Here is a 27,195-nt window from a genome sequence, read left to right as displayed (position 1 = left end):
GGGGGCACACGACACGACACCCCCACCACACCAGCATGCCGAACACCCGCCCCGTACTCCTGTCCCAGGGAGGCGGGCCGAGGGTGAGGTACCGGCCCCAAGGCGGGGGGCAGCGCTCCGCGGTCACGGGCGGGGCGGCCCCGGCCGGTCCCAGGGGGGCGGCTGAGGGGAGTCGCCGCGACTTACTCCCGCGCTGATCAGGGGAAGGGCCCGCTGTTTTCCGGGCGCGGGGTCGGCCGCTGTAGTAGGGGTTTCCCGCTCCCCGCCGGCCGCCGCGCCACAGCCCCGAACCCTGCGCCACCCCTGCCCCGCCGCCGCCATGCGGTACCCGGCCCGCACCGGTCTGGAGGGGGCGGCCACTCCGCGCATGCGCCAGGGGGCTCCGCTGAGGGGCGGGGACAGAGCCCGCCAGCGGGCCATACCACTGCGCGGCGTGGGGATGGGCGAGGAAAGAGCTTCCACGAAGAATTCGCTTATGAGGACTCCCCGCTGGCTCCTTCCCTGACTAAGTGCGTGTGACTAAGCGCCAAGGGCAGGGACAAGCAGGCGAGAGCCCGCGCTCGCTCGCACGCGTCGTCTCCGCCTCCTTCTCTCCCTCGCCTCCCCCGGCGGCGGCGGATTGGGCGGGTCCCGCTTGCTCCCCCCTCCCGCTGCTGATGGTCGGGCCCGCTCGCGCTGCCCGTGGCCCGGCGTCGCGAGTTCCCGCTCTCCCGCGTCCGCCTTCTCCCGCCCCCTCCCTCCCTCCCTCCGTGCCGGCTCGGCGCTCGCCTCGGCCTCCCGCTCCCTCCCCCCGGCCCCGGCTCGGCGGCCCTATGGCGTACAGTCAGGGCGGCGGCAAGAAGAAAGTCTGCTACTATTATGACGGTGAGCGGGGCCGGCGCGGGAGCGCGTGTGTGTGAGTGGGGGGAGCCCCTCTAACGGCCGCCTAGGGCGGCCTGGCCCCGTCCCCCGCCGTTATGGGCGCCCCCTCCCCCGCGGAACGAGACCTCTCCCGGCTCCATGGAGACCCCGGCCGGGGGTCCCCGCCGCCTCCACCTGCGCCGCCGCGCCCCGCTCCCGCCATCGGCCCTGCGCACTCGCGCCCCGCAGCGGGGCTGAGCCCCGGGGGCCGCCGGGCGAGGGGGAAGGGACGGCGGGGTGGCGGCGGTGGTGGGGTTGGAGCCGGGCGAGGTGGGGGTCGGGGAGCTGCCTGGCCCTCCGCGGAGCGGCTGCCGGGCCCGGCGGTGAATGCTGTGTCTATTGTGTGCGTGTGTCGTCGTGTGCCCCCCCCTCCAGCCCCCCAAAAAAAGAAGAAAAGTTGAGACACTCCCCTTCATCCGCTAAGCATAGAGGCGTTGGAGTCACTGCCGTGTCTGGCTCCTCCCCTGCAAAAAAAGTCTAGGCCATGTGTAGCTTTGGCACCTGGGGATTCTTGCGCTGAGGCCTTCCCCTTCCTCTGGCTTCCATACGAGATCTGGTGTGCGGACGGGGCAGGGGGACTCTGCCCCCCCCCCCCCAAACGAACATGCCTCTGAGAGAAGGGCTTCCAAAAGAAGGCTGGAGCCTCTTCTCCAGCAAAACACGAAAGTTGCATGCGTAGGTGTTTAATAATAGTGAAATTTGAGTTGCTTGCAGGCCTTCTAAGTTTGCACACTTGTCTGATGAGGACACAGTGACTTGTGGTCTACATTGTCAGTCACGTCGAAAAGTACATAAAGCTTGTGCTTAGTTTCAGATATTTGCAGCAACTTGTTTGTGGTTCTCTCTGGCCACAGCAGCAAGAACTTTTCGTTTTCTTCCTGAGTTTGCATTTATTTTTCCTTTTTTGTACTGGGAGAGTAAACTCGTTGGTCAGATTACTTAAGAGATTGGATTTTTTTTTTTTAAATTGCCTCCTATTGTAACAATCCTTTAAGTTGGCGTCCGAGACTGGTATTGGTAGTAGCCAGGAAACGGAGGTTGAGGCTGTTTTGCCGTAGCGCTTTGGTGTTTTCACCATTTTGGAAATGAAGATGAATGGCTAAACCCACTAAGATATCAAAGGTGCCTGCTGCTGTAGCAAATCTGCCATTCTTTAGAGATGGCAGATCTTGTGGGGCCTGTCTTGGTTTTTTTACCACACTAAAGGAGGCAGAGTGGTGGTTGCCGCCCCCTTCTCTTTGTTGCTAGCTCTGGTTCTTTGTTCAGCCTAAAGGGGAAAGGAGGCCCCTGTTAGGGATAATTTTGGTGAGGCTGGGATCTTACTTTTCGTAGGGAAGAGGGATCACTTTTTGCCTTGTTGAAAGGAAGACTGCAGTGATAGCTTAGAAGCTTTCTCTCTGCAAATGTTTGCATGGTTTGTTTTTTTTAATCAATATGCTTTTTTCCTTTCTTTTTTTTTCTTTTTTAATTTTTTTAAAAATAAAGTCAGGTGGTTATAGTTTACTAAATATCGATATCTTCAATTTTTCTGTGATTCCTGGATTTTGGTACTTGGTGCTAGTGTCAGGCTCCCTTAACAGCCAAAAAACTATACTAGTGAAGGGGGGGGCGGAACTAGAGAAGGAAGAAGTTTTGAGGTGGCAGGATAATGGCGACTTAAAAGCAGTTGTAGCTCCTATCTTGCTTGAATACGTAGACTAGGATACATGCAGTTAACAATAATGTAGAGAAAGGAGTATCTGTTGTAAAAGTGATTTTAAGAAATGCCATCTCTCTGACAGAAATGAACAGCTTTGGAATGTTTTTGGTGTCTTATTTATTTTTGTTGCCAAAGCCAGCAGTTGTTTTACACTTCTTTTGGAGATAGAGTTATTAGAAGAAATTTTAGAGTTAATACCTGCAGTAAATATTTCCAATGCTAATTTGTGGTTTATGTGGAAATTTTGAGTATTTTGTAACTGTGTCATAGCAGCAAAGTCTTGAATCAAAGTGAGGGGAGTGTTCGGAGCCTTAAATAACTCAAAACCAAAAAATACAAAGATACCTCAAGCACACAACTGAGGTAGTGCTGTATCTTAAAACATGTCATAACTGAAGTAAATGACCATTTTTGTCCCTCCACACATATTTTCACTCTGTTCTTTAAAAGTATACACTAAAAGGTGCTGAAAAGTACTAGGAGCGTATATCCGTATCTTTTGAGATGCAGTAAATTCCTACATGCTTTTTGTGAAGCTCAGTGTGATTGTTGTCTAAAGTTGCTTTTTTAAGTTAGCTGTCACTTACGAAGTTTTCTCAGAGTGTATTGCTGTTAACGTTTTCTGATAATTAACAGTTTTAATAGCCTTCACACTTACCTGGAACCAATAAACTTTGGGTAGAAGAAGCTAGATTTAATTTTCTGCAGTTTGTTTGTTACAGACAGCCACATCCAGTTTGCAGAACTTGCATTGTTTGTGATCGTGCTCAAGTCAGGAATTTTGTTTAAATTTGAGCCAGTATACTGTGGGAAGAACTAAAACCGCACAGATTAAGATACTTCAGTTGTCTTATCTGAAATCATTTTAATAAATGCTTCTAGTCTTAATATATATGGCCATAGCTTAGCAAAGTCTGTTGCTCACTCTGCTTAGAACCATGCTAGATATGGAAAGATATTGTAGCTTTTATTCTGGCCTCTTACCCTGTGTCTTCAGGTTGCTGCCATGGTCTTGCAGCATGTGGCTCAGGTAATTCAGTGGCCTCTTCCAAAATAGGTACGTGTTGTACAATTGCCCATAGCAATGAGGGCAGGACCCAGATGGTCTTTCCAACTCTGTACTCCTGTACAGTAAAGCACAGTTCTAGAGAATCACGCAGCAACTACAGTTAGTAAGTGTATTTATTCCATGCCAGTGCACTAGCAGTATTGTTTAGATTGCTTGTTGTGCATAATTTCATGGGTGTTCAAAAGGCTCTACCTTCATGAAAAATTTGAGAGATCTGCATCAGAATGTGGTTGGTTCCACCCATAAAGACGAGACTAAACCTGTTTTAATAGGACAGAATGCTACTATATTCAGACATTGTTTAAGTACATTAGCACTTCTAGTTTAAGTTCATTTTATCTGCAGATGTAAGCTTTAACTCAAGTGTGTTTCACGGAAATCAATGCTTTGCGTAGTGGCTTCCAAATACAGCGGTGGTGTCCAACCCCTGCTCAGGGCTCAAAAGTCAGAACTTTGCTAGTCTTCTGCTGTCTGCTTAATTTTTAAAAACAGAACAAAAACCCCAACCCTTGAGATGCTAGTGCAGTAATTTTAGGCCTGTTTGAATAGCTGTTTGTTGGATTGATCAGGCATTGGTGATCTTTTTTACAGTCATCTTTACATGAGTTCACCTGTTAATATTGCAGAAGTCAATCCAAATATAACTACCTCTATTAAGATTTTTTTTTGCATGTGGTTTCCATTGTAGTGGCTAGGTTTCTGCACTTAGTACAGTTCTAACATACCTCATGATTTCATGGTAACCGTACTTAAACTAAGCAGAGATATGGTCAGTGTACATAACAATTTATCTGTATCAAAGTTACAAAGTAAGGAACTTACAAGTTACAAAGTATCAAAAAAGATAAGTAAACGTCATCTCTTGCCTCTTTGTTCAGGCTTTTAAGACTGTTTTGTAATGGGTTAATTTAAAGGTGTTATTTTTCTATATATCTTAGTAACTAGAGAGATTAATGTGCTTTTTTTGGGAACGTAGCAGCTTTTGTTAGTCGGTTGTGCGTTTGTCAGGCATAATTGAAGTTCCTTTAGGGCATGTAGCCTCTTGTACTTTTCTATGTATTAGAATATTTAACATCTGTAGACCTTGCTGAAGTCTCAGATAGAGAAGTAAGTGTCTAAAACTAATGTTCATCAAAGGAATCATGTGGGTTTGTTTTTATTTGATAGCTCTCTTCAGAATTTAGGCGAGTAACTTGTATGAATTGAGAAGTGTGGTTTTTTTTTCTTTAAATGAACCCAGAACACGACAGTGTATGTAACAACTTAATTTTCGGGTAGGTCTTCTGGTCATTTGTTGGTATCATATTTTGCATCACATGGTGAACAGTGCAGGACAGTAAACTTGTACTAGCATTAAATTGGCACTTGATTCGTCTTGTTTTAGTTAAGGACTCAATTTTTCAGAGATTATGTTGTTACTGCTCAATGGGAGCCACTTAGCTGATATTTTTACTGGTATAAAACAGTAAATTGCAGTCTTTGAAGCCTTGCTGTGAAAGATTAATAGATTTGCCAACTTTCTGCATATACTACTTTGCATTTTTCCCCTCTGCTTCCTCTTTCAGTTATGTTCTTTTCTTTTGCACTTTCCATGTGCACCCGCACTGGTGAGTGATATAAAATATGCTTGTAATAATTCTGTATGATTTTTACCTTTTTATTGACAAGTTTAGGATCAAGTACTCATACTATCTGCAATGCTAGTCTTGTGCACTTGGTCTCACTGTACCCATTTCTCATATATACGCATACTCTAGTCAGAGTTGGCACTAAGTGCAAAGCTTTTTAGCTCCATCAGTGAGGGAGGTGTCCCATCCTTGCACACACTAGCTCTTGGTACACCTTGCTTTTCTCCCCAAAGTACTTCAGTAAGGTTGTGATATATGAAGAAGAGATATATAGGTTTCAGGATCAGTGGATGAAGAGTTTGTATCAGGAAGGGCACTTTCCCCTTCGATGGGTGGAGGAGAGACTTTTGACAGCTTCGCCTTCACCACAGGATGATGTCTCCAAGATGGGTCCTCTTTGTGATGTGATGTTGGCAGGAAATCAAGGTGCTAATGAAGAAGGAGGAAGCTCTTGCATACCTTTTCCTTCCCCACCCCTGCCAAGATACACATTGCAACAGTCCCTTGAAACTTAATGGGCTTTTTGTCCCTGTGTTTGAATTTTTTTTTAACGAGGCTAATGCCAAAACCCTTTTTTGTTGGTGATGCTAAGACGTGAAAGATGTAAATGGTATTGCCTGTTGCTAAAGTGTATTATATTGATATCTATTGTTAGTCATTATTGCTGACCTCTAATATGGATGGATCAATATGCTTCTGCCAGATACTCGCCCACAGATCTTCTATTTGATTAAATAAGCTCCCATTAAATTTACCAACTTGCCAATTTTTTAAAAAGTTCTGCTTTCTGGTAAAAAATAAAGTGAAAATTAAAATGTATGCTTAGTTTATTGATTGATTTTTTTTTTTAAGTGTACACTGCAGTGTATGGTATGTAGAATATGCTTAATTTTGAATCTGTTTAATTGCAATATATCAAAGGGTATGTTGCAAGTATATTTGGGAAGCTTGTTAATGTTTTTTCTTTTTCTTTTACATAAGGGAAAATAACAGATCTTACATTTTACATAAGATAGAAAAACATTCTTAATTGTCTACTTCCTTGTCCATCAGCATTCTGAGTAAAATGTCAGTGATAATGACTATACAAGCTGAAGTAGTTACAATTGAAATGACCTGATTAAAAAAAAAAAAGGGCATGAAATACATAGACATTCTTTAAGCCACAAATGCATTTGGCATTAAGTTTTGTCAAAACCATCATGTTATTGAAAGTCACTCTTGTCTTAAAATTTTCAAAATTTTAAGCTCTTACTAGCTTGAAGCTTTGTAAATCTGGGACTTAACAGTAACTTCGTAAAACAAAGTAGGGCTAGTAAATCGTTCATTTCCATCTTCCAGTCATTAGCTTCAAAGAGCCGTGATAGATCTTTCCTAAACACCAAATTTGTAAGGTACTGTTCTGTAAAATGCTTGGAAATGTTTTTGCTGGTGTGAAGGGGTGTGATTATACTCTCTTAATACCTTTTGCTCTTGACCTGCATGTGACCAAAAGTTCAGGGTTGCAATAAGTATCTCCAGGTCTTAGTAATTGACAGGTGCTAATCTTCCGCTTAAATACCTAAGTTAGGAGTAGGTCCAGGTTCTTCAAAGTTCTTAACTTAATGCTAAAACTTGGTATTGTTGTGGGATGGCTAAGAGCTAGGTGTTGAGCAATTGTTTTTCTAGATAACTTCATCTTACATTACAGTGGGTTATATCTGTTTTCCTAAGTGTCCTTACTCTCCTTGTCACTTTGAAAGCTGAAAGCTGGATTTTAGAATGCTTTGAGACTTATAATCTTACTGTAATGCTTGCTTTTCTTGGTAGTTGGTGACAGTACTGTAAGCTGACATTTTCCCTTCCTCCTGAGCTGGAGCTCATGTTGAAGAGGTGAAACTAAAGCTGTTTCGTAGCAGTGCTGCTTCTTACCTCTGACTACCAAAATTTGTAAAGTAGTATGACATTGTGAAAATAGTATTTCTTTCATTCCCAGTGGACAATGTGATGTGAAAGAAAAGTAAAAATTTCAAGAAGGTAAAGTTCACTAATCCTACCAGGAAATTTGATCAAAAAGAAAAGAGGCGCTATTGTGAAAAGTTGTTATGGAATTCTCAGCTGAAAGCCATTGACAACTGGACATATCTTTTAGGCTTTTCTATGTTTCCAGAAACATATGGACCGCTAGTTCTATTTAAAATGGTTTGTGTCTTGGGAATGTCAGTGTTCAAAGTGGAGGTGTGTATGTTCTAACAGTACCTGAGCTGGGGAGAAAATTTAACCTAGCCCATGATAGCAGGCATTCTTTTCTTGGAAGTGAGTGTCAAACTTGTTATCTTAATTGTGTGTCTAGTCGCTCTCCAATTTGACAGAGCCGGGCTACTCTGGATTACAAGCTTCTCTTAAACTACTGTGGATCCCTAGCAGCAGGTGTCTGGAGAATGTTTGTGCATGTCGTTGCAGCAGTGGATCTGAAGCTAACTTCTGGAATGTAACTGCTAGGGTTAGTAGTTAAGGGCAGGCTGAGGATGGTATCTTAAAATCAGCTCCTGCAAAATGGTAGGTTTTACTACAGCCTCTGTTGTGGTATAATGTGGCTATGTCACCAGCAGCTTCTGCTACCCTCTTAATTCCAGTTTTGTTTCCCATTACTTGATTCTTCAGTTCCTGCCCACTATTTTCTTCACGCTTGATTTGAAACCACTTCTTGTAGGCATCTTTGCTCCCCCACTACTGTCTGCTTGTAGTAAAGGTGTTAGATTTGTCCTCCTTTTTGCCCTCTGCTTCTGACATAAGACCTTTTATGGGCAGTTTGTTTTCCTCATGGCCTTTTTGAAATAGACAGTAGTCCCTTTATCGGTTTGTTTTTGTTTTTTTTTTTAATCATCATACTTGCTTCCTTCTGGGAATGATTCTTTTAAGTAGCAATGAAAAGATGTTTTGTAATATGAATAGCTATTCATTTGTGTAATATTGACAGGTGATATCGGAAACTATTACTATGGACAAGGGCATCCAATGAAGCCTCATAGGATCCGAATGACCCACAACTTGCTGCTAAATTATGGCTTATACAGAAAAATGGAAATTTACGTGAGTATAAGCAATGGAATGTCCACTGAAGCATTTTAAGTTATTTTTAAAGGGCTTCAAGTATTCTCATATTCTCACACAAATAAATGGAGAGAAGTGGAAGTGGAATTAAATAGTGTATCCGGAGCTCTCTTATGTAGAAATGAAGCAGTATTTTAAAACTGGTGAGCATTGCAGATTGTTGTCTATGTCTGGAAGAAGTGAGGTAGAGCCCCAGTAGAGACTTTTCACCAGTATTTTTATGATTGGGCAGGTCGGGTGTTGGGGGGACATTGGGCTAACTGCACAAAGAATCAATCTACTCTGTTGTATACTCTGTATACTAACAACAGAGTAGTCCTTGCTTCATGTAAAACAGCACTACTATCAGTTTCACTGGTATCCCTTCAAAGTAGATTAGATTTCTTTCGAGTTGTCTGGTTTAGCCAATTGTTAGCTGATTTTGCAGAGCACTGATTATTATTATAACTTGTTCTTGTTATCAGCGACCTCACAAAGCTACTGCTGAGGAAATGACCAAGTACCATAGTGATGAATACATCAAATTTCTCCGATCAATAAGGCCTGACAATATGTCTGAGTACAGCAAGCAAATGCAGAGATGTAAGTGTCAACATTAGGCTAAATCTATGTGTAAGTGCTTTGATGGTTAGCATTGTTTAAAGCTAAATATTCACCAATACAGAGGTATGAACATGGCTTAATGGAGTGGGTGGGTTAGAGAAATATTGTAACATGAGTAACGTGTGCCTGCCTTTAGCTACACTAATTTTGGGACTTTTCTATTAAGAGCACCATATTGGCAAAAATGTTCTTTAAACTTATGGAAGGATTTTTGCCTCCCCTTTCACAGGGTGTATTCTAGATGTGAAATAATACTTTCTGTAGGCTTAATGCACAAATTAAACAACAGTTGTGAGCTGTTTGCGAAAATGTCTTAAAATCTGTTCTAATGCAAAATCTTTCTGAAAAAGAATGGCTTTTAGAAGAGTAGAGAAGTAAAAATCAATGTGTGAAAATGTGTTTGAGTCAAGAAAAGGAGTTATTCATTCCTGTTGGAGGGAGATAGTAAAAATTGCACGTTACTCACTGCTCACCCTTTCTGTTAATTTATTTCTTTAATTATAGAAATAGGCTCAAAGTACTGCTAGGAATGCAGTTTGACAGCTATTATATCACTTTAAAAGGCAGTATTGTAACCTCTTTATGATGCCTTATTCTCAGCAAATTATTTTTCCAAGTAATTGTGCATTTTTTAACATGACCTATGTTAATCAGCACTTCTTCAAAAATCTAAAAATTATCTAACTAACTTCCTGTTAATGAGGAGACAAAGCTTCCTGTGGAAACTAAAAAGAGAAAAAAAAAGATAGTTTGGAATCATCTTAGATTATAAAGACTTTATATTGTTTTCAGTGTTTAAAATTTAGCCTGACAAAAATGAGGCGGGGGGGAGAGGGGAGTTAAAATGCTGAATGAACTCTGCATTGCATCTATAAGTGTTATCCATGCGTATAGCAATGCTGCTGGAATGGTGTTTTTGAAAAATAATACATTTCTTACGCAGTTAATGTTGGAGAAGATTGTCCTGTATTTGATGGCCTGTTTGAGTTTTGTCAGCTGTCAACTGGAGGTTCTGTTGGTAAGTATAGGTTGTTTGCCAGCTATTTTGTAATTTTACTACGTTTATGTCAGCAACTTAAAATTTTGATAGTATATTTAAAACTGAAGCAAATAGAAGTTTTTTTAATAAAGAAATAATAATCATATATCAGTTATTTGACATATCTCATATTTGACAGTCTGTATCACAGTATCGGTAAGAGATCAGACCTAGGATCAACTTATTTAAAAAATAAGGTACTATTTCATGTAACAGATTTAAAGGCCTTCAGAAGTTTCTGCCTGCATTTCCTTTCATTTTTGTGTATGCCTTTTTACAGCTGGGGCGGTAAAATTGAACAGACAACAAACAGACATGGCTGTTAATTGGGCTGGAGGACTTCACCATGCCAAGAAATCAGAGGCATCTGGTTTCTGTTATGTCAATGATATCGTGCTTGCCATCCTTGAGTTACTGAAGTAAGTTTATGATGGGAACAAGATAAAATTATAGAAAGTGTCAAAGTCAAGTATTTAAAAGTTTGAAGATATGGATTGTAATTATTATTTCAGTGAGTTTTCATAGCCCATGTTGAACTCCTAGAATTTGAATTACGAAAACTCCAAGCTCTGCCTGGTTTGGCTTCAGCAAGAAGTTTAAACTAAAATACAGGCAAGCTGAAAAGATAACTAATAGGAGATAGGTTTAAAACGGATATTTGGAAATGCTTCTTTACACAGAGGATAGTGAACTTCTGGATCTTGCTGCTACAGGAGGCTGAAGGAGAAGCAGACAGCAACAACAGATTCATAAAAGAGATTAGACATAATAATGGACAAGAGGTCTTTAAATGGATGTTAAAGATCCAAGCAACGATGCACTCTGTAAAACTCCATATGCTGTAATTCTAGATGGTGGGGAAGTACTAGGGTAGCAGACTTCAGACAATGGACAGGCTTACATGCTTTCTGTAAATGTTAATCTCTTGTTGCTACTCATGGGACTGAACAGTGGGCTAGATGGATCATTGCCCTGACCCCTTAGGGCAGTCATTATGCTCACAATCATACACCCATTTGGTTTCTCAAAATGCCTGTTTGTTTCCTATCATTTGAGTCGTTACTAAACCAAACAGGGAAGATCGTGCACTGAGCTTCCTTGGATTGTTACATGAATCAATGTGGCTGTTATGAATAAATAATGAATAACAGCTGTGCTGCTGTGACTGCAAAATAAAAAATGAGAGGAGTAATGAAAAAGTGATCATATAATTAACTTCAAGCAGTAATGCTTCACTAAAATTTAAAATCCTGAGTGTTACTTGTACTGCTTCAGGGGACCGTATCCCTTCTAATAACACATAAATCTAATTTTTTACAAAAAATATTCTAGGTATTTGACTCTTGTGAATGGAGCAGCTGAGTCTGCTGGTAAGGGATGGGGGAAGCAGCTGTAATCTGGAAGTGTTTTTTAAAGATGGAAAAAGATTCTAAAGACATTAACAAATAGTTAATATTAACATATTAAGACATTCATTTTAATGTACAGCATGTACTCAGAATCTATCTCTGCAGTCTGAGAAAAGCAATGTGATTTTCTGTGGTCCAGTCTTGAATTTTTTAGCTTAATGTGCACGTGAAGGAAGCAAACTTTCAAATAATTATGGGTTACCTAACCATATGAAACTGTCCTGTTCAGTGTCTTGCTAAGTGAAAAATCTTAGCTCACCTGAAATTGTGGCTGTTCATACTCACATTCTATAGCACTATGCAAAGCATGATGAAAATGCATCTTCTGATGTTGATAGATTTTGGTCTTTACTCAACAACATAGAATTTAAGGGATACTTACTGTTGTTTCCAATGCTATGAGGCTTCAAACAACTGGTTTCTTTATCCATCTCAAATAAACTTATCTGAAACTTGCAGTATTTAAGGAAATACTAAGCAGTAGTGTAATAATTTCATGCTAATAGTAAGTGTCGTACACTTGGAAATAAGAATGTACCTATCTTTACAAGTTGCAGAGGTGAAGAAGAAAAGTCGATGGAAAATAAGTATTTAAATTTATTTTTTGCAAGCTTATGGAACATGGGTTATTTCTGCTCCTGGCACTATGCTGTTTGAAGTGTGCACTAAGAGATCTTTTAGTGCAGACTGTTGGCAATTATTGAGAAGGCAGAAAGAATTGCCCTGTGAAAGGGGCATATTCAGCACATGTGAACAACAAAGTGGTGAGAACAGAAACACAAGGTATAGCTTCTATGGAGTGAGACAACTTGGGGTAAATACTAAATACATTACATACTTAAATTACTAATTTTGATGAAGATAAACTTTTTTTCCTTATTACCCAAACTGTACTGAGAATTCTAAGAGCATATGGTCACTTGAACCAAAATCATCAAAATGATCATAATCCTGGATTTTAGTGTTTGGTTGGGTTGGGTTTTGCTTGGGTTTTTCCTTGTTAGGTATCAGTGTATTATGAACATAACAGATAATGATGATTTCTCATACATGATTTTCTTTCTAGGTATCACCAAAGAGTGTTGTATATTGATATTGATATCCATCATGGTGATGGTGTTGAAGAAGCATTTTATACCACAGATCGTGTCATGACAGTATCATTCCATAAGTATGGTGAATATTTTCCGGGCACAGGGGACCTTAGGGTAAGGTTGAACGTGAAATTTCATTAGGTGATAAATTCCCTCTTATTTTCTTCCTTGTAGATACTGTTTTAATGCTAGGTTACAATAACTATGTCCAGTAATAATATACAGCAGTAAGTTTTCAGAAAATGTTAGTCTAGAGTAGTAGATTTGTTGAAGAACCTTAGAACAAAAAAATATAGGGTAGTGGGGAAGTAAATTACTCACTTCTACACAAAATCAACACCTTCACTTCTGGATAAATTGTCTGAAATTTTAGTTCAAATATATGATTAGTTTGGTTCACTCAGATATTGGGAATGTCTCTAGGAAGACAATGTGGTATATTTATAATGATTATCTGTACACTTTAGTTCTGCACATACAGTGAAAAGTAGCTGTTTGGAGATCACATGGCTTCAAAACTTATTTCAGATCTTAGAATAACTTTATGCCAGAGCTTTAATAGTCACAAAGCTTCAATTGCAACTTTAATTTACTGTGTTCTATTTGCCTAGTGATACAGTTGGCTCGTTTTTGGAATATTTCTTATGTCATAAAGTGAGTTTCGAGTTCTCATGATGCTCACTGCTGAAGAACTTTAGCGTGCCCCACAGACAATTGTGTACTAAGCCTTATAGTTAGCTTGAGGGAGGGAGCATTGGCCTGTGAAGAATTGTCATTTAAGCTGTTGTAGAATCTCTGGCAAAGCTGAGAATGGAAACCAATTTTCCATTGGTCCTTCATATTAATTTTAATTTAGTTAGTCATTGCTCATCTTAGACTCTTGCCCATTAGAACAGGAGATTGTTCCACTTCACAACTTGAAAGAATATTTCAAGTATTAGGATTAAATATAATATATTCTTAGCTTCAAACTCTTAAATTAAACCTCTTTTTATCAGAGGTACTCCCAAGTCACTCCTCTGGTATTAGCAACTTTGTACATACAGTTAGTAATTTTTTTTTAAAAATTGTAAACATTTCTGAAAAATGCTGTGTTGGGGAAGAATTCACTGTGTTCCTACTATCTTAAAATCAATTCAAGAGATGCAGATATTTGTGTTTCTGCTAATATTCCCAGAAGGTGTGCTCCCCAGTGTGCTGATGATACCCAGAGGACACAGGAGTAAATGAAAAGTGAGCTTTAAATCAGTGGGGTGCTAAGTGTTCATTTCAGTGTGGTTGTTGGAGCTGAATGTTATTACGGTTGTTAAATTTTGTTAAACTGCATTCTAAATTGATTTAGGTAGAAATCAGATTAAGCATTGTTTTTATCCATGTGGTTTAACTTGACTGGCCACAAGGTGGTAGTGGTGCTTCAAACAAAAAGCAGCTCAGACCAGGATGTTTATAACGACAAGCTGTTGTTGCTGAATTTAGCTATAATTTTTTTTTTTTTAAAGGGTTAGATATATTGGCTTTTTAGAAACAGCATTTCCCGTTGACAGAGAAGTTTATGGATTCTTCACCTCACCACATCCAGGACAAAGAATTTAAAGATACACAGTTGAAATAAGTAGAATAATACTGTATGTTATTCGGCTTTTTTTAGCACAGTGTCAGTTACAAACAGTACCTTAAGCATGGTAACTTTTATTCTGTGCTGCTAGCTAGTATTTTGAAACGAGCATTGTCTGCATACAGACTTCAGCAGGCTTTATTGCAATTACTACATCCCCAGAGGAAAAAAAACATTAGCTTTTTCCTATCCCCAGAGGTTGCAAAGCTAATTGAACTAAAGGGAGAACTAATTCTCTGAAAAGTCAGTGTTCCTTGTGGAGACAGTATTGCGCTGCTTGCTTCTGCTCAACTTGATCTGCTGTTGCTGGGTATTTACATCAACTTCAACAGCCAAATCTTGTCTTTGTTTTTGTCAGTGGAGTCCATTCAAGATTGTTTCTGTAATTCTTTAGTTAGTTGGTCTTGTTTGCTGATCAGGTTACAGTTATTTGATGCAGGAACAAATCATGCATCAGCTGATGATTTTGTGATCGCAGCTCCATCCATGTAGCTGAATCTCACGGAGGTTGTCTAGTTCAGTTGCATTCATCCATTTTCTACTGATGGTATTGTGCAGTCTAAACTTCCAGTGTCCTTAGTAAGTTATTTGACTTTCTACACATCTTAGATGATAGCACTAATCTTGTCTTATATATACATAGATAGGTCAGTTGAGACTGTAGTGCTACCTAGAGGCTCAGGTTCTGTGAGGAAATTTGATCCATTGATCAACATTGAGCAACTACCAGAATGCTATATTGTTTCTTTAGTGTATGTAACCAATGCAAATGTTACTAAAAACATCTGTTGAGTAGCTCAGGCTGGAAAGCAGTTATCCTGTGTAGTGGGAAATTAAATTGTGTGAACATTTGGCTTTGCTATGTTTTAAGATAAGATCGATTTAATGATTTCCTTTTTTTTTTTTTTAATCTGGAAAGCAAGGCACTATCACCTCAGAAAAATCAGCATCTGAAAGCCTAGGTGATTCACTCTGGGAGATTCTGGATAACTGTCATGCTCCAAATCAGCCAGAGGGTTCAGCAGGGGTCTTCAGTGTCACTAATCTTGCAATACTATGAAATGTTAATAATGTGCTGGAAGAAAAAAAAAAGTGAACTGTTAACATTGTGCCTGTGCTGCATTGGGCCATTTGTCCTTGTCCCCCTCTTTTCCCCCCAGTAAAAGATGGTTACTGGAAGTGACACATTACTGTTGCATTCACTGCTAAGGAGGCTTTGTCCAGGAAGAGGAGAAAGTCTGTGACTCTTTCAATAGCTAACACTGAGAAATTTAGTATTTGTATTGCTGGGCCATCCTACTGATGACTTGTAGTTTTTCAAGGATGTTGGACCTGAAGTGTGCTCTTTCTGCAGAGCTGCTGTTTGATAATAGTTTACAGCTAAACTGAATAGGTTGAATCTTACTGTCTTCCCCATTGTACTTTTATTAGTGGCAGAGAACTGCTCTGTAAGCTGGATCAGTTTCTGTCTGTCTTGGTGATAAGCTAAAGGGAAGAAATGGGAATGTGTGGCAAGCAGGGATCTTTAGGTTTTGAGCTGATCGTCATAAGAGAATTGGATGGATTCAGGGTTTATTAACTTGATTTTTTTGCACAGAGTTTTTTCTTTTGATACATATGTTGTCCAGGAAACCTGGTGAGATAGACTACTACAGTTCCTGCCTTGTCACCTGATGGAACTGAGAATAATCTGCTAGTTCATTTTTTTTGTTTAAAAAGTCTCAATTTCTTCAAGGGCTCCTGATTTTTCTGCTCTCCCTTTTGCTGCAGTTAGTTCTTCATTCTATGTTTGGAGCAAAGAATATGGTTTTAAAAACCTTCTTAAATCCAGATCTTCTGAAACATGCATATCACCTTGCTCTTCTTGGTTTTCTTGCTTGTTTTTGTTTAATTATTTTTACTGGGCTAAACTGATCAGTTATGTTATGTCTTTTTGTCTTAAATCTTTGAATTTAAAAATCAAGTGTACTTACTGCAAAGTGTACAATTCCTACCCTGTGAAATGATTTTATGGGAGAGTGGGAATCAAGTAAGGTACTTCTCTTTTCCTTTCACAGACGTGAATAATGGTACAAAGTAGCTCAGCAGACTTGTGTAGACTTTTTTCCATGATACCATCATGTGCTTCTATGTTTGTAATAAAGTGTTTGTCATCTTTGCTTATAGGACATTGGTGCTGGAAAAGGCAAATACTATGCTGTCAACTTTCCAATGAGGGATGGTATAGATGATGAATCTTACGGACAGATATTCAAACCAGTGAGTACTTTTTTTTTTAGCTGTCTGGAAGGATACTAGTTTCATTTTGTGGATTTATTTTCATAATGTGTATTAAAAACTTGTTGTTTTATATTGATTATAGATTATATCCAAAGTAATGGAGATGTACCAGCCCAGTGCTGTGGTACTACAGTGTGGAGCAGATTCACTGTCTGGTGACAGGCTGGGATGCTTTAATCTTACTGTTAAAGGTAAGCAGAAAAGTATTCGTTTGTTGTCTGTAACTTTTTATTTAATAGAAACCTCTATCCTTCATGCTATTTTTCAAGACACTTTGCATGATGAGGACTGGAGTCACAAAGATTTTGTTCGTTACTGTGATTAATCACCTCTTTCTTTGCTATACAGGGATGGCCAAAAGAAACCCAGAAGTTGCCTCTTTCTTTCTGTCCATCTAAAAAAGTTAAGAAGCTTGGTTTTCCATGTTCTTCCTAGCCACTCAAGTGATTCCCTTTCTTCTATACACAGGCTTTCTGTAGCTTTAAAGCAATGTCCTGGAATGATGGGATGACAACAGTCGTCCTACTGCAACATTTACTATGACGGGCAAATAACAAAACTAGTGGTTCACTTAGTAGGACTACAGATACTAAATATCAAACACCTTGTTGGGCTTAAAATAGGTATTACTGAAATGGGAATACTCACTGCATTGTTAAATTTATAGTGGTGTTTGAGGCTTATGTTAACATTCATTTTTATTAACTTTTATAGAATTAATTTATTTTAGTATTACTTACATTTCTGCTCAAAAGCATGATTCTCAAAATTGGGATGAGATATTAATTTAGCAAACCTTACTATTATTATTATTACTATTATTCTATTAAATTTATTATTATTTTATTTAAGTGATAAAATGTTAAATGTATGTTGAACTTTTGCTAAGCCTTGAATCCAGCTTGTTTGAATCATTCATTTTCTGGGTTTTCTTGGGTTTGTGTTTTCTTAATGAGGCAATTAGAGTTTTGTAGGCAACAAAATGCAGTATAGTATCTGTTGGGTCTGCAGTGTTTCAGGGTTCTTTTCTTGATTTGCACCAGGTGGCAAAGCTACTTCAGTTGCCCATACAGCTCAGATTTTTTTCCATCTTACATATCTTGGAAACCAAGAGAGCTGCTGCCTCCTACAGATGCCTTTCAGTATGCTGTATCTCCCTGGAGTGTGTACTGTCTTGGCACCAGTTCACTCTGTAAGCAAGACTTAGCAACCTCTAATACAGGTTCAAATTTAGAAGTAGAAAGGACCAAGTACTGATTTGCTGTTTTCCCTTTTTCCCCCTTCGCATTTGACTGAGAAATTGTCCCTAGGTTTGTCACTGTGTATTGACATCAGTTATGAAAAGACAAAACACTAAACATTCTAAGAGCATTTCAGAACAGCAGCAATAGACCGTCATGCGAAGTCTCTGAAGACTGGGGTGGATGATGTTTGATGTATTTTGTACATTTCTTATCTGTAGATCTTGATTTCTTGTGAGGTTGTACTTAGCTTTTGGGGGAGACAGTTCTGTTTTACTTGAATCAATTCAGTTCTCGCTTGCTAAGTGTGAGCATATGTCTGATTAAATAGTTCTTTATATATTTTTCTGTTTAATAGATATTTTGCATATATTGTCAATTCTTTTTGTGTTTGACAGGTCATGCTAAATGTGTGGAAGTTGTAAAGACTTTTAACTTGCCATTGCTGATGTTAGGAGGAGGAGGATATACTATTCGTAATGTTGCTCGATGCTGGACGTATGAAACTGCTGTTGCCTTAGATTGTGAAATTCCTAATGGTAAATATTAATACCCAAATTAATATTAAGAAATAATCGTGAGAGGGTTTAAGTGAACAGATAGCAAATATTTCTATAGCTAACTGTAATGCATCAGTTTAGAATAAACTACGTAGAAAGCTATCGTTAGGATTTAGCCAATAAATTTTCAGTAGCTTATGCACTAAATAGACTTAAGCATTTGGGGCTTTTTTTTTTATGCCTTAGCAAAAGCTTTAAATGATTGGATCATTTTTGGAAAATTCAAATCATGTAAAACTTACGGAACCTTACTTGTAACTATTTTTAATATGAATGTCATCAGTATGATAGAATATATACTGTGTTTTGATTGTAACAGTATAGATCTGTCTTAAGTTGGGCACCATGGACATGGTATTCACAAGAAGTTAATGAGTATGCAAGTGTCCATTTTACATAGTAAAATATAGCTGTTTCTTCATTGTATCTATGACTTAAAAGTAACTGTGAAAGTATATTGACTTCCACTCTTCTATTTGACTCAATTTTGACTATACAAGCTATCTTAAAAAAATTGCAAATAAAAAAGGCAATAGTAGACTTTTTTCGCATAGTTGAATAGTGAAGTAATTTCTCTGAGGAAGATCCCCAAAGATCCCTCGTTCCCTTTCCTTCTGGCCAAATATACTTCTGGACATGTTTTTGGAATGCTTTGGAATGTTTTTTTTATAAAATTGGTATTTGGACTGGTTTGTTGCACATCAGTCATTGGCAGTTTTCATGTTGGACTGCAGCTTTTGCTGATAACCTTTTGCTATTCATGTATCTCTTGCTGGATTCATAGTGGTTTTGTCTGACTTCAGTGGAATGCTGCTGTCAGTGAGAAAAGAGTATTTGGACAGTACCTTTCAAGATGTATATTTTCCATGTTGCATGTCAACAGATATTCTTTGTCATCCAAAGCTTTTGAAGAGACAGTAGTATTTCCTTATCTCAGGACTTTTTTTCCATTAGCGTGTCCCATTCAATGGATATATATGAAGTTTTTTGGATTTATTTTTTTAACATTTGTCTCAACTTCGTGGGTCCCTGTCATCTTCAATCTGTTCTGAGAAAGAACAGCGCACTTCTAAATGTTGCCATAGCAAGTTAATCTTCCTGTCTCCTTTCTATCCACCTAACAAGATTGCTTATCCTGTAATAATAATAAATGAAGAAACAAAATAAAGGGTTCAATTAGAAGTGGATTTCAGTGTCTTATTTCTTAAGGGTGCTAGGTTTTTTAGATTTCTGTTACTTTATCTGGGAAGATACAGTCATATTCAATATAAAATACTACCATTTTCCTGGATATGAAGTCTTCATTGACTTCATTTTGGGGATTAGGTGTTCCAGTCAGGGGACCGTTATCTGTGAAAATACAAAAAGCAGGGGAAGGGGGAACAGACATGGGCGTCACTGAACCACTGTACAGCGCTTACCATGGGCACCAGCTGTACTAGCTGTGATCTTCAGCTTTATAGTAGGTATTGTATGTTTTACTGAAGAAATATTTTGAGTGGCTCACTTAAACCTTTCAAACTGGACTAACTTTGAAAACGGCTATAAGAAATCATCAGTTGATCTTGTCTTTTCTGCAGAGGTAGCATTTTTAATTATTTTTCCAAATTTGTTACTTATGTTGGTATACATTCTAACATAATTACAGTAGAACTTTCTCTTGCTCTTTGTATTTTGCCAACAATTTTAAGTTCATCTATTGAAAAATTTAGAGGAAAAACACTGAACAGTTCAGGTAGTACTTAAGTATTATTGCTTACCTGAATGCTTCAGGTTTTATACTTGTCTAACTAAAATCCTGTCAAAACCACTGTTGTATTTAAAATCTTTTTTAGGTCACAAAGTTGTCTTTTGTGTTTTGGTTTATAGAGTTGCCATACAATGACTACTTTGAGTATTTTGGACCAGACTTCAAGCTTCATATTAGTCCTTCGAATATGACTAATCAGAATACACCAGAATATATGGAGAAGATCAAGTAAGTAGTGATTACCTTATCTATCAAGTAGGTCATGTGGATCACATTTCTCCAGAGGTTTAATTGTTAGGCAGTTTTGAAAACTGTCTTTCTTTGATACACATTAAAAATAAGTACTGAATCAATTTGATGTATTTTTCATTTCTGTCAGAAGAGATACTTTTTTAAAGTCTGTTCCTACAACAATATGTATGCTTATGAAGTCCTATGACTATAAATATTAAAATTTAAGACCCATCTTGGATTTTTACTTTTTCCAGCAGCTAGAGAGATGACTGTTTTACTTGGCTTCCCATTCTAATTTTGTAGAAAGTTTATCCCGTCAGGAAAGAAGCTGGTGTGCTGTGATGATCAGGATTTCTAATTCTCAGCTCCGTGTCTAAACATGAACTGAGACTGTCATTCTTTGTAGCTGTCAGCTGTGAAAATAAAAAGTCACATGTAAGCTTGGACATCCAAAACTGTGGAAAGATAGTGATATGTGTGCAGGCAATTGAGTGCCTATGGTTTGACAAATCCACAAGGTTTGAGAAGCACTCATTGCCAAGCTATAGCGGGTATGTGTTTTTAGCCTGTGCCACTTCTGATACTTAGTTTATTTCTCCTCACATCCTGAAGGTTTGATTGTAAACAAATATTTTACTTCAGGGATGGAGTAATGCATACATGCAATCAATTTTGTGCTCAACTGATAAGAGATGATTGGTTAACATGAAGTACTCTTTGCTTACCAAGGCTTGTGCCTGCTCTGGGTTTAAAGGAATAAACGCCCATCGCTGCCCCAAGTTTAACAGGCTGTTAACGGTGCACAGGAATTCTTTTGGTCACTAAAAATAGATGAATAAAGATGTGAAACTAGCTGTGTAAGTTTGCCAATACTGCTATAACCTGTAAAATTGTCAAATTGCAAAATTCACCAAAGCAGTTAAAATACTAATTTTTGAGGTGGTTGGTGTATAGACTGTGATTGATGTTCATAACACAAATACATAAATCACAATCAAATGAAAGGGTTTTAGTGTTTAATAATGTGCGAGGGGGAAGAAAACCCACCTATTTTTCATTGATGTAATTCTACAAAATTTCTCTGTAGTAATAGTGCTTCAGCTGGTGATCTGCCAGGCTGCTTGCTGTATATTGTGTATTGTTGAGCTTTCGTGGTGCGAGTAGGCTGCAAAACTTGCTTGCTCTTTAACACATTCCTGGGCACAGATTGTGTTTGTTCTATCAATAGAGGTACAATCTCACATCCTCATACTAGCACCCTCAAGAAGAGCAATGACCCATCATTTCAGAGAATCCTCCTTCAGTTAGTTGCATGCTTTCACAGAGACCTAATTTTACGGGACTCCCTGGATTGGCAAAACTGGTTTGCCAGATCATGTGATTTGAACAGAGGCGGAGACCGTAAGGATTCCAAAAAAGCACCAGTTGCCATTTAGCTCTTCAAATTGGGCAGAAGGATACTGAGATAGTTGTTACAAGTGCTAATATTTGACGCTTGCCACACTTTTCTCTCTACTTGGACTTCTTTGGAACGATAGTTTTAAGTCCCAAGAGAAGTCCAGTGTCCTTCCTCTTCCTGCACATGGTGCTTTGGAGTGTGGAGTCCATCACATCAGGTTGCTTAGACAGGAGAGAACTTCTGTCTATTCTCCCTGAAAGAGCCAATAAGGAATCTTAGAATCATAGAATCATAGAATCATACAGGTTGGAAAAGACCTCTAAGATCATCGTGTCCAACCGTCAACCCAACACCACCATGCCCACTACACCATGTCCCTAAGGGCCTCATCTACACGTCTTTTAAATACCTCCAGGGATGGTGACTCCACCACTTCCCTGGGCAGCCTGTTCCAAGGCCTGACCACTCTTTCAGTAAAGAAATTTTTCCTAATGTTCAATCTAAACCTTCCTTGGCGCAACTTGAGGCCATTTCCTCTTGTCCTATCGCTAGTTACTTGGGAGAAGAGACCAACACCCACCTCGCTACACCCTCCTTTCAGGTAGTTGTAGAGCGCGATGAGGTCTCCCCTCAGCCTCCTCTTCTCCAGGCTAAACAACCCCAGTTCCCTCAGCCGCTCCTCATAAGACTTGTGCTCCAGGCCCTTCACCAGCTTCGTTGCCCTCCTCTGGACGCGCTCCAGCACCTCCATGTCCTTCTTGTAGTGAGGGGCCCAAAACTGAACACAGTATTCGAGGTGCGGCCTCACCAGTGCCGAGTACAGGGGCACGATCACCTCCCTATTCCTGCTGGCCACACTATTTCTGATACAGGCCAGGATGCCGTTGGCCTTCTTGGCCACCTGAGCACACTGCCGGCTCATGTTCAGCCGGCTGTCAACCAGTACCCCCAGGTCCTTTTCCTCTGGGCAGCTTTCCAGCCACTCTTCCCCAAGCCTGTAGCGTTGCCTGGGGTGGTTGTGGCCGAAGTGCAGGACCCGGCACTTGGCCTTGTTGAACCTCATACAGTTGGCCTCGGCCCATCGATCCAGCCTGTCCAGGTCCCTCTGCAGAGCCTTCCTACCCTCCAGCAGATCAACACTCCCGCCCAACTTGGTGTCGTCTGCAAACTTACTGAGGGAGCACTCGATCCCCTCGTCCAGATCATTGATGAAGATATTGAACAGGACCGGCCCCAAAACTGAGCCCTGGGGAACACCGCTCGTGACCGGCCGCCAACTGGATTTAACTCCGTTGACCACAACTCTCTGGGCTCGGCCGTCCAGCCAGTTTTTTACCCAGCGAAGAGTGTACCTGTCTAGGCCGTGAGCCGCCAGCTTCTCTAGGAGAATGCTGTGGGAGACAGTGTCAAAGGCCTTACTGAAGTCCAAGTAGACCACATCCACTGCCTTTCCCTCATCCACTAGGCGGGTCACCTGGTCATAGAAGGAGATCAGGTTGGTCAAGCAGGACCTGCCTTCCATGAACCCGTGCTGGCTGGGCCTGATCCCCTGGTTGTCCCGGACATGGCTCGTGAGCACCCTCAAAACCAACCGCTCCATGATCTTCCCCGGCACCGAGGTCAGGCTGACCGGCCTGTAGTTCCCCGGATCCTCCTTCCGGCCCTTCTTGTAGATGGGAGTCACATTGGCGAGCCTCCAGTCGTCCGGGACTTCCCCAGTTAACCAGGACTTCTGGTAAATGATGGAGAGCGGCTCGGCAAGCTCCTCCGCCAGCTCCCTCAGAACCCTCGGGTGGATCCCATCCGGCCCCATAGACTTGTGAACATCCAGGTGGCATAGCAGGTCATGAACTTCATCCTCTTGAATTATGGGGGGTTTATCCTGCTTGTCGTCCCTGTCTTCCAGCTCAGGGGGCTTATCCAGATGGATCTTATCTTATCCAGATGGATCCATCTTATCCAGATGGATCGCTTTTGACCCTGAAGTCGGTGCCGCACACAGTGTGGAAGTCTTCATGCTTTAAGTGTCTGGCTTGCTTTCTAAGAAACTAGAGGGTATTTTATTATCCTACTTGATGCTCTAGCTTATAAACAGAATAATACTGTCACTCGGTTCAGCCCAAATGGGCAGTACTTGTGCTGACCCTGTGGTGAATTGAAGATTGAAGTTGGTTGAAATAGGTGTTTTAAAAGTTCAAAGAAAATGATGTTCAAGTACACTGTGGATACTGATGATCTGTTAGAGATGGAAAGCTTTCTGAATTTGTCATGCCTTTTTTTTTTTTTCCCCTAAAATGAAACAATGACTCTAAAGCAAAGCAGGTTAACTTTGAATGCGGTGTTTTCAGAATTAAATACAAAATCCAAGGAAATGCTACTTCTGTGTAGTAATAACTTTCCTTGTCTGTAACTTGCAGGCAACGCTTATTTGAAAACTTGCGCATGTTACCTCATGCACCTGGTGTACAGATGCAAGCCATTCCTGAAGATGCTGTTCATGAAGATAGCGGAGATGAGGATGGAGAAGATCCAGACAAACGCATTTCTAGTAAGAAATATCTTTTCATGATAGAGCATGTCCAAGTAGAGTCTTTTTAGATTTAATTGTTCAGAACCTTAGTCCTAGTAGTGCAGTATTGGAAGATTGGCAGTTTTGTTCCCTGAGTAAAAAATTTTGCCACTGGTCTGCCAGTTTTGCTGTTCTTAAGGTGGCATCTCTGCACAAGTTGAACCTGTTAAAGGGGTCTAAAGAAGCGCTGAACGAATGTAGTTTTTTGCATCTTATGAAACAGTCTGGCTATTTCAAATCTAAAATTGATACTCCAGAAGTCTCAGATGAATTGTAACTAAAGGAATACAGGACTTAGCTTCTGTCTTTTGCTCTTCACAAAACAGTAATGTTTCCTGTTGATGTAGAATGAGATACTGGGTTTTCAAAAAAATTCTTTTGTTTGTTTTCTTGTTGTTGTTGTTATGAGGTTTTCCATACTTGCAACACTGCCCTTTACTTCACTTTATTACCATTAGCCTTTGTATGGACAGTGAGTTGTTCTTCAGCTAAGGCTAAGAGTTTCCTGCTACATTTAACCTTTTTTGATGGTGATTGGAGTAATTCTATAACCTCTTATTGGTGCACTGTCCATTTTCTGAACTGTTGAAACCATGTTTTCTCCTGTGATTTAGTTTCCAGTATTTGAAATTCATTTGATACATGTTAAAATACTCCCACCCTCCCCCTGTGTCTCTGTAAAGCTATTTTTGGAAGTCATTGTGAGAGTCCCAGAGTATCTTGAAAGATAGTATTTTTAGCCATAATTTAGTTCATCAGCATTAAATGATTATAGTATATTATTACTCATTCTTAATTTGATAGTTCTTTTTTGTTAGGCCTATTGTAGTTGACTTTATGCTCAATTAATTTCATAACTCTAAATCCTAGTTCGAGCATCTGACAAGCGCATAGCCTGTGATGAAGAATTTTCAGATTCTGAAGATGAAGGGGAAGGTGGACGACGAAATGTTGCAGATCATAAGAAAGGAGCAAAGAAAGCCAGGATAGAGGAAGACAAAAAAGAGACGGAGGACAAAAAAGCAGGTAGGACTCTGGTATGATTTCATCCTATATTTTAGAACTGCAAATGTCAGTTCTGCCAGGAGAAAGATGCGTTTTCTGTTAACAGTTAAGTAGCTGTTGAGATGATGATTTATTTTTTCCATCATATTTAAAGCATCTATTTTTAAATTAATCCGTTTCAAGATACAGCTATTCACACTAGAATAATATTTTCAGCCAAAGGTTATTGTTGCTTCCCCACAAGCTTGAAATCTTAAAGCCAGGGATTTGTATAGCTTAATGAAAACAGGGATAAAAAGGGTTCTTGCTTTAAATACGTTAGGCAAAGAGTTTGTTCCTGTTTGTTTATTGTGGGGTGAGCCAATTAGTTTTCTCTGAAACAGAAGCTGGATAGGGTTCTGGGGTTAGTGTAATTCCAAGGACTCCTGACTTTTCCAAGAACAGACTACCACATGGAGCTCAAGGGAAATCCAGGTCTCATTACTGCATACCATCATTATGGCCAATCAAGAGGGGTTTGCCTTGAGGTATTTTGAATCACTTGGCGTTGTGCCCAGATCACTGCTTTGGATGGATGCATTTAACACTGTATGTTAATATGTAACCGGTGACTTCTTTTAAAAAGCTAGTTCCCTTTTGCTAGGAGTATATATTTAAAAAAAAAAAAAACAAAAATAAAAACAAAAAAAAACCCAAACAAAAAACCACAACAACTTGGTCATGCTTTTTTCTTCTGAAGTATTTTAAGGTTTTCTTGCATCTTTTGGTATATTTAAAATCTTGTTATTTTTCAGATGTTAAGGAGGAGGATAAATCCAAGGACAGCAGTGGTGAAAAGACAGATGCCAAAGGGTAAACCTTAATTAGTTAATAATGAATGTCACCTTTTTGTTTGTTAATTTAAAATATTATAAAGTATTGATTCCTGTAGAGATCACTTTCAATTCCTCATAATACTAAATATTTTAAACTCATGACAGTAGTAATTCAAAATTGCATTTCTAAAACAGTTAACTGAAAAAATGAAACAACTTAATTTATTTTTTGTCTTTGTACAGAGCAAAATCAGAACAGCTCAGCAATCCTTGAACAAAAGATAGCCTCTCATCAGTTGCAGAACATAAAACCAGAGTTGGAGAATATCTAAAAGAAGAAAAGTTTTCGTATTGAGAGAGACTGCTGATTTCATTTTGTACTATTTGGCATGGACCGTATTTATTTTCAAACGGCTTTGTTCTGGTTTTTGGCAAGTTGTATTGTGAGTTTTCTAATTATGAGGCAGAAATTCCTTTCTTCACCATGCTTTATGTAATAGTATTTAAAAATGGATGTGAGTTATTATGTTAAATGTCTAAACTGATCTATTAAAGTAATTTGCCTTTCCTGAGCTGATTTTACCTTTTTTGTAATTTTATCTTTATTAAAAAAAAAAAATTTTACTTGCTTGTCTTTTGTCCATCATTGAACTACGAAGGGGAAAAACTCCATGTAAATTAAGCAGACTTATATTTATCTATGAGTAGCTAGTGGATTTAAATGGACAGCTGGCAAACACACAGGTTGAACTGTGTTGCTTTCATCAACTCCACACATTTCAGTGGCTTTTGCAGGGCGTGCAAACAAATGTACTGGAATACGAGTACGTGAGGTTTGAACGTCTGAATAAATGGGTGAAGAGACTTAGGAATAAGGTGGTTGTATGAACTCGCGTTTTAATGTAAAGGTTTAAAACTCTGCAGTTACATGCCTTGAACTGTCCCAAGAACCTTTTCCACCATCAGAATCTACCCAAAAGACTGATTCATTTGCCGTTCATGAGATTTGTATGTGGTTGTCTTTCAAAGCTTGCAAGATAGGAAGTGAAAGTTTGGATTTAACTTAACCCATTCTGATTTTTTACAACTATGAGCAACATAAAACTTTGTCTCCCTTAAGAAGAAAGGTTTTTATTGCCTTTCTTCGATTCATTAGTTAGTTCTGGTGCCTGAATTGAAATAGAGACCTGAGT

General features: G+C 39.5%; 1 protein-coding gene across 2 annotated transcripts; it reads left to right on the top strand.

Moving 5' to 3' along the window:
* Window positions 1-397: 397 nt before the first annotated feature.
* Window positions 398-26,626, top strand: HDAC2 (histone deacetylase 2). 2 transcript variants are annotated; one of them, XM_075145698.1, is made up of 14 exons: window positions 398-509; window positions 8,256-8,368; window positions 8,854-8,971; window positions 9,936-10,010; window positions 10,312-10,450; window positions 12,507-12,648; window positions 16,316-16,408; window positions 16,512-16,620; window positions 18,069-18,209; window positions 20,100-20,208; window positions 24,031-24,161; window positions 25,053-25,208; window positions 25,982-26,039; window positions 26,246-26,626. In XM_075145698.1, exons 2-14 carry the CDS (start codon window positions 8,294-8,296, stop codon window positions 26,274-26,276), a joined length of 1,377 nt encoding a protein of 458 aa, XP_075001799.1. In that variant the 5' UTR covers window positions 398-509; window positions 8,256-8,293; the 3' UTR covers window positions 26,277-26,626. The 2 variants fall into 2 exon arrangements, with proteins under 2 accessions (XP_075001799.1, XP_075001798.1); XM_075145697.1 differs by lacking the exon at window positions 398-509 and adding an exon at window positions 658-864.
* The last annotated feature ends 569 nt before the right edge of the window (window positions 26,627-27,195 follow it).

Source organism: Calonectris borealis, chromosome 3 (assembly GCF_964195595.1).
Source record: "Calonectris borealis chromosome 3, bCalBor7.hap1.2, whole genome shotgun sequence".
NCBI classification, from domain to species: domain Eukaryota; kingdom Metazoa; phylum Chordata; class Aves; order Procellariiformes; family Procellariidae; genus Calonectris; species Calonectris borealis.
The sequence above is the reverse complement of the archived record's forward strand: the minus strand, read 5'-3'. Positions and strand labels throughout refer to the sequence as shown.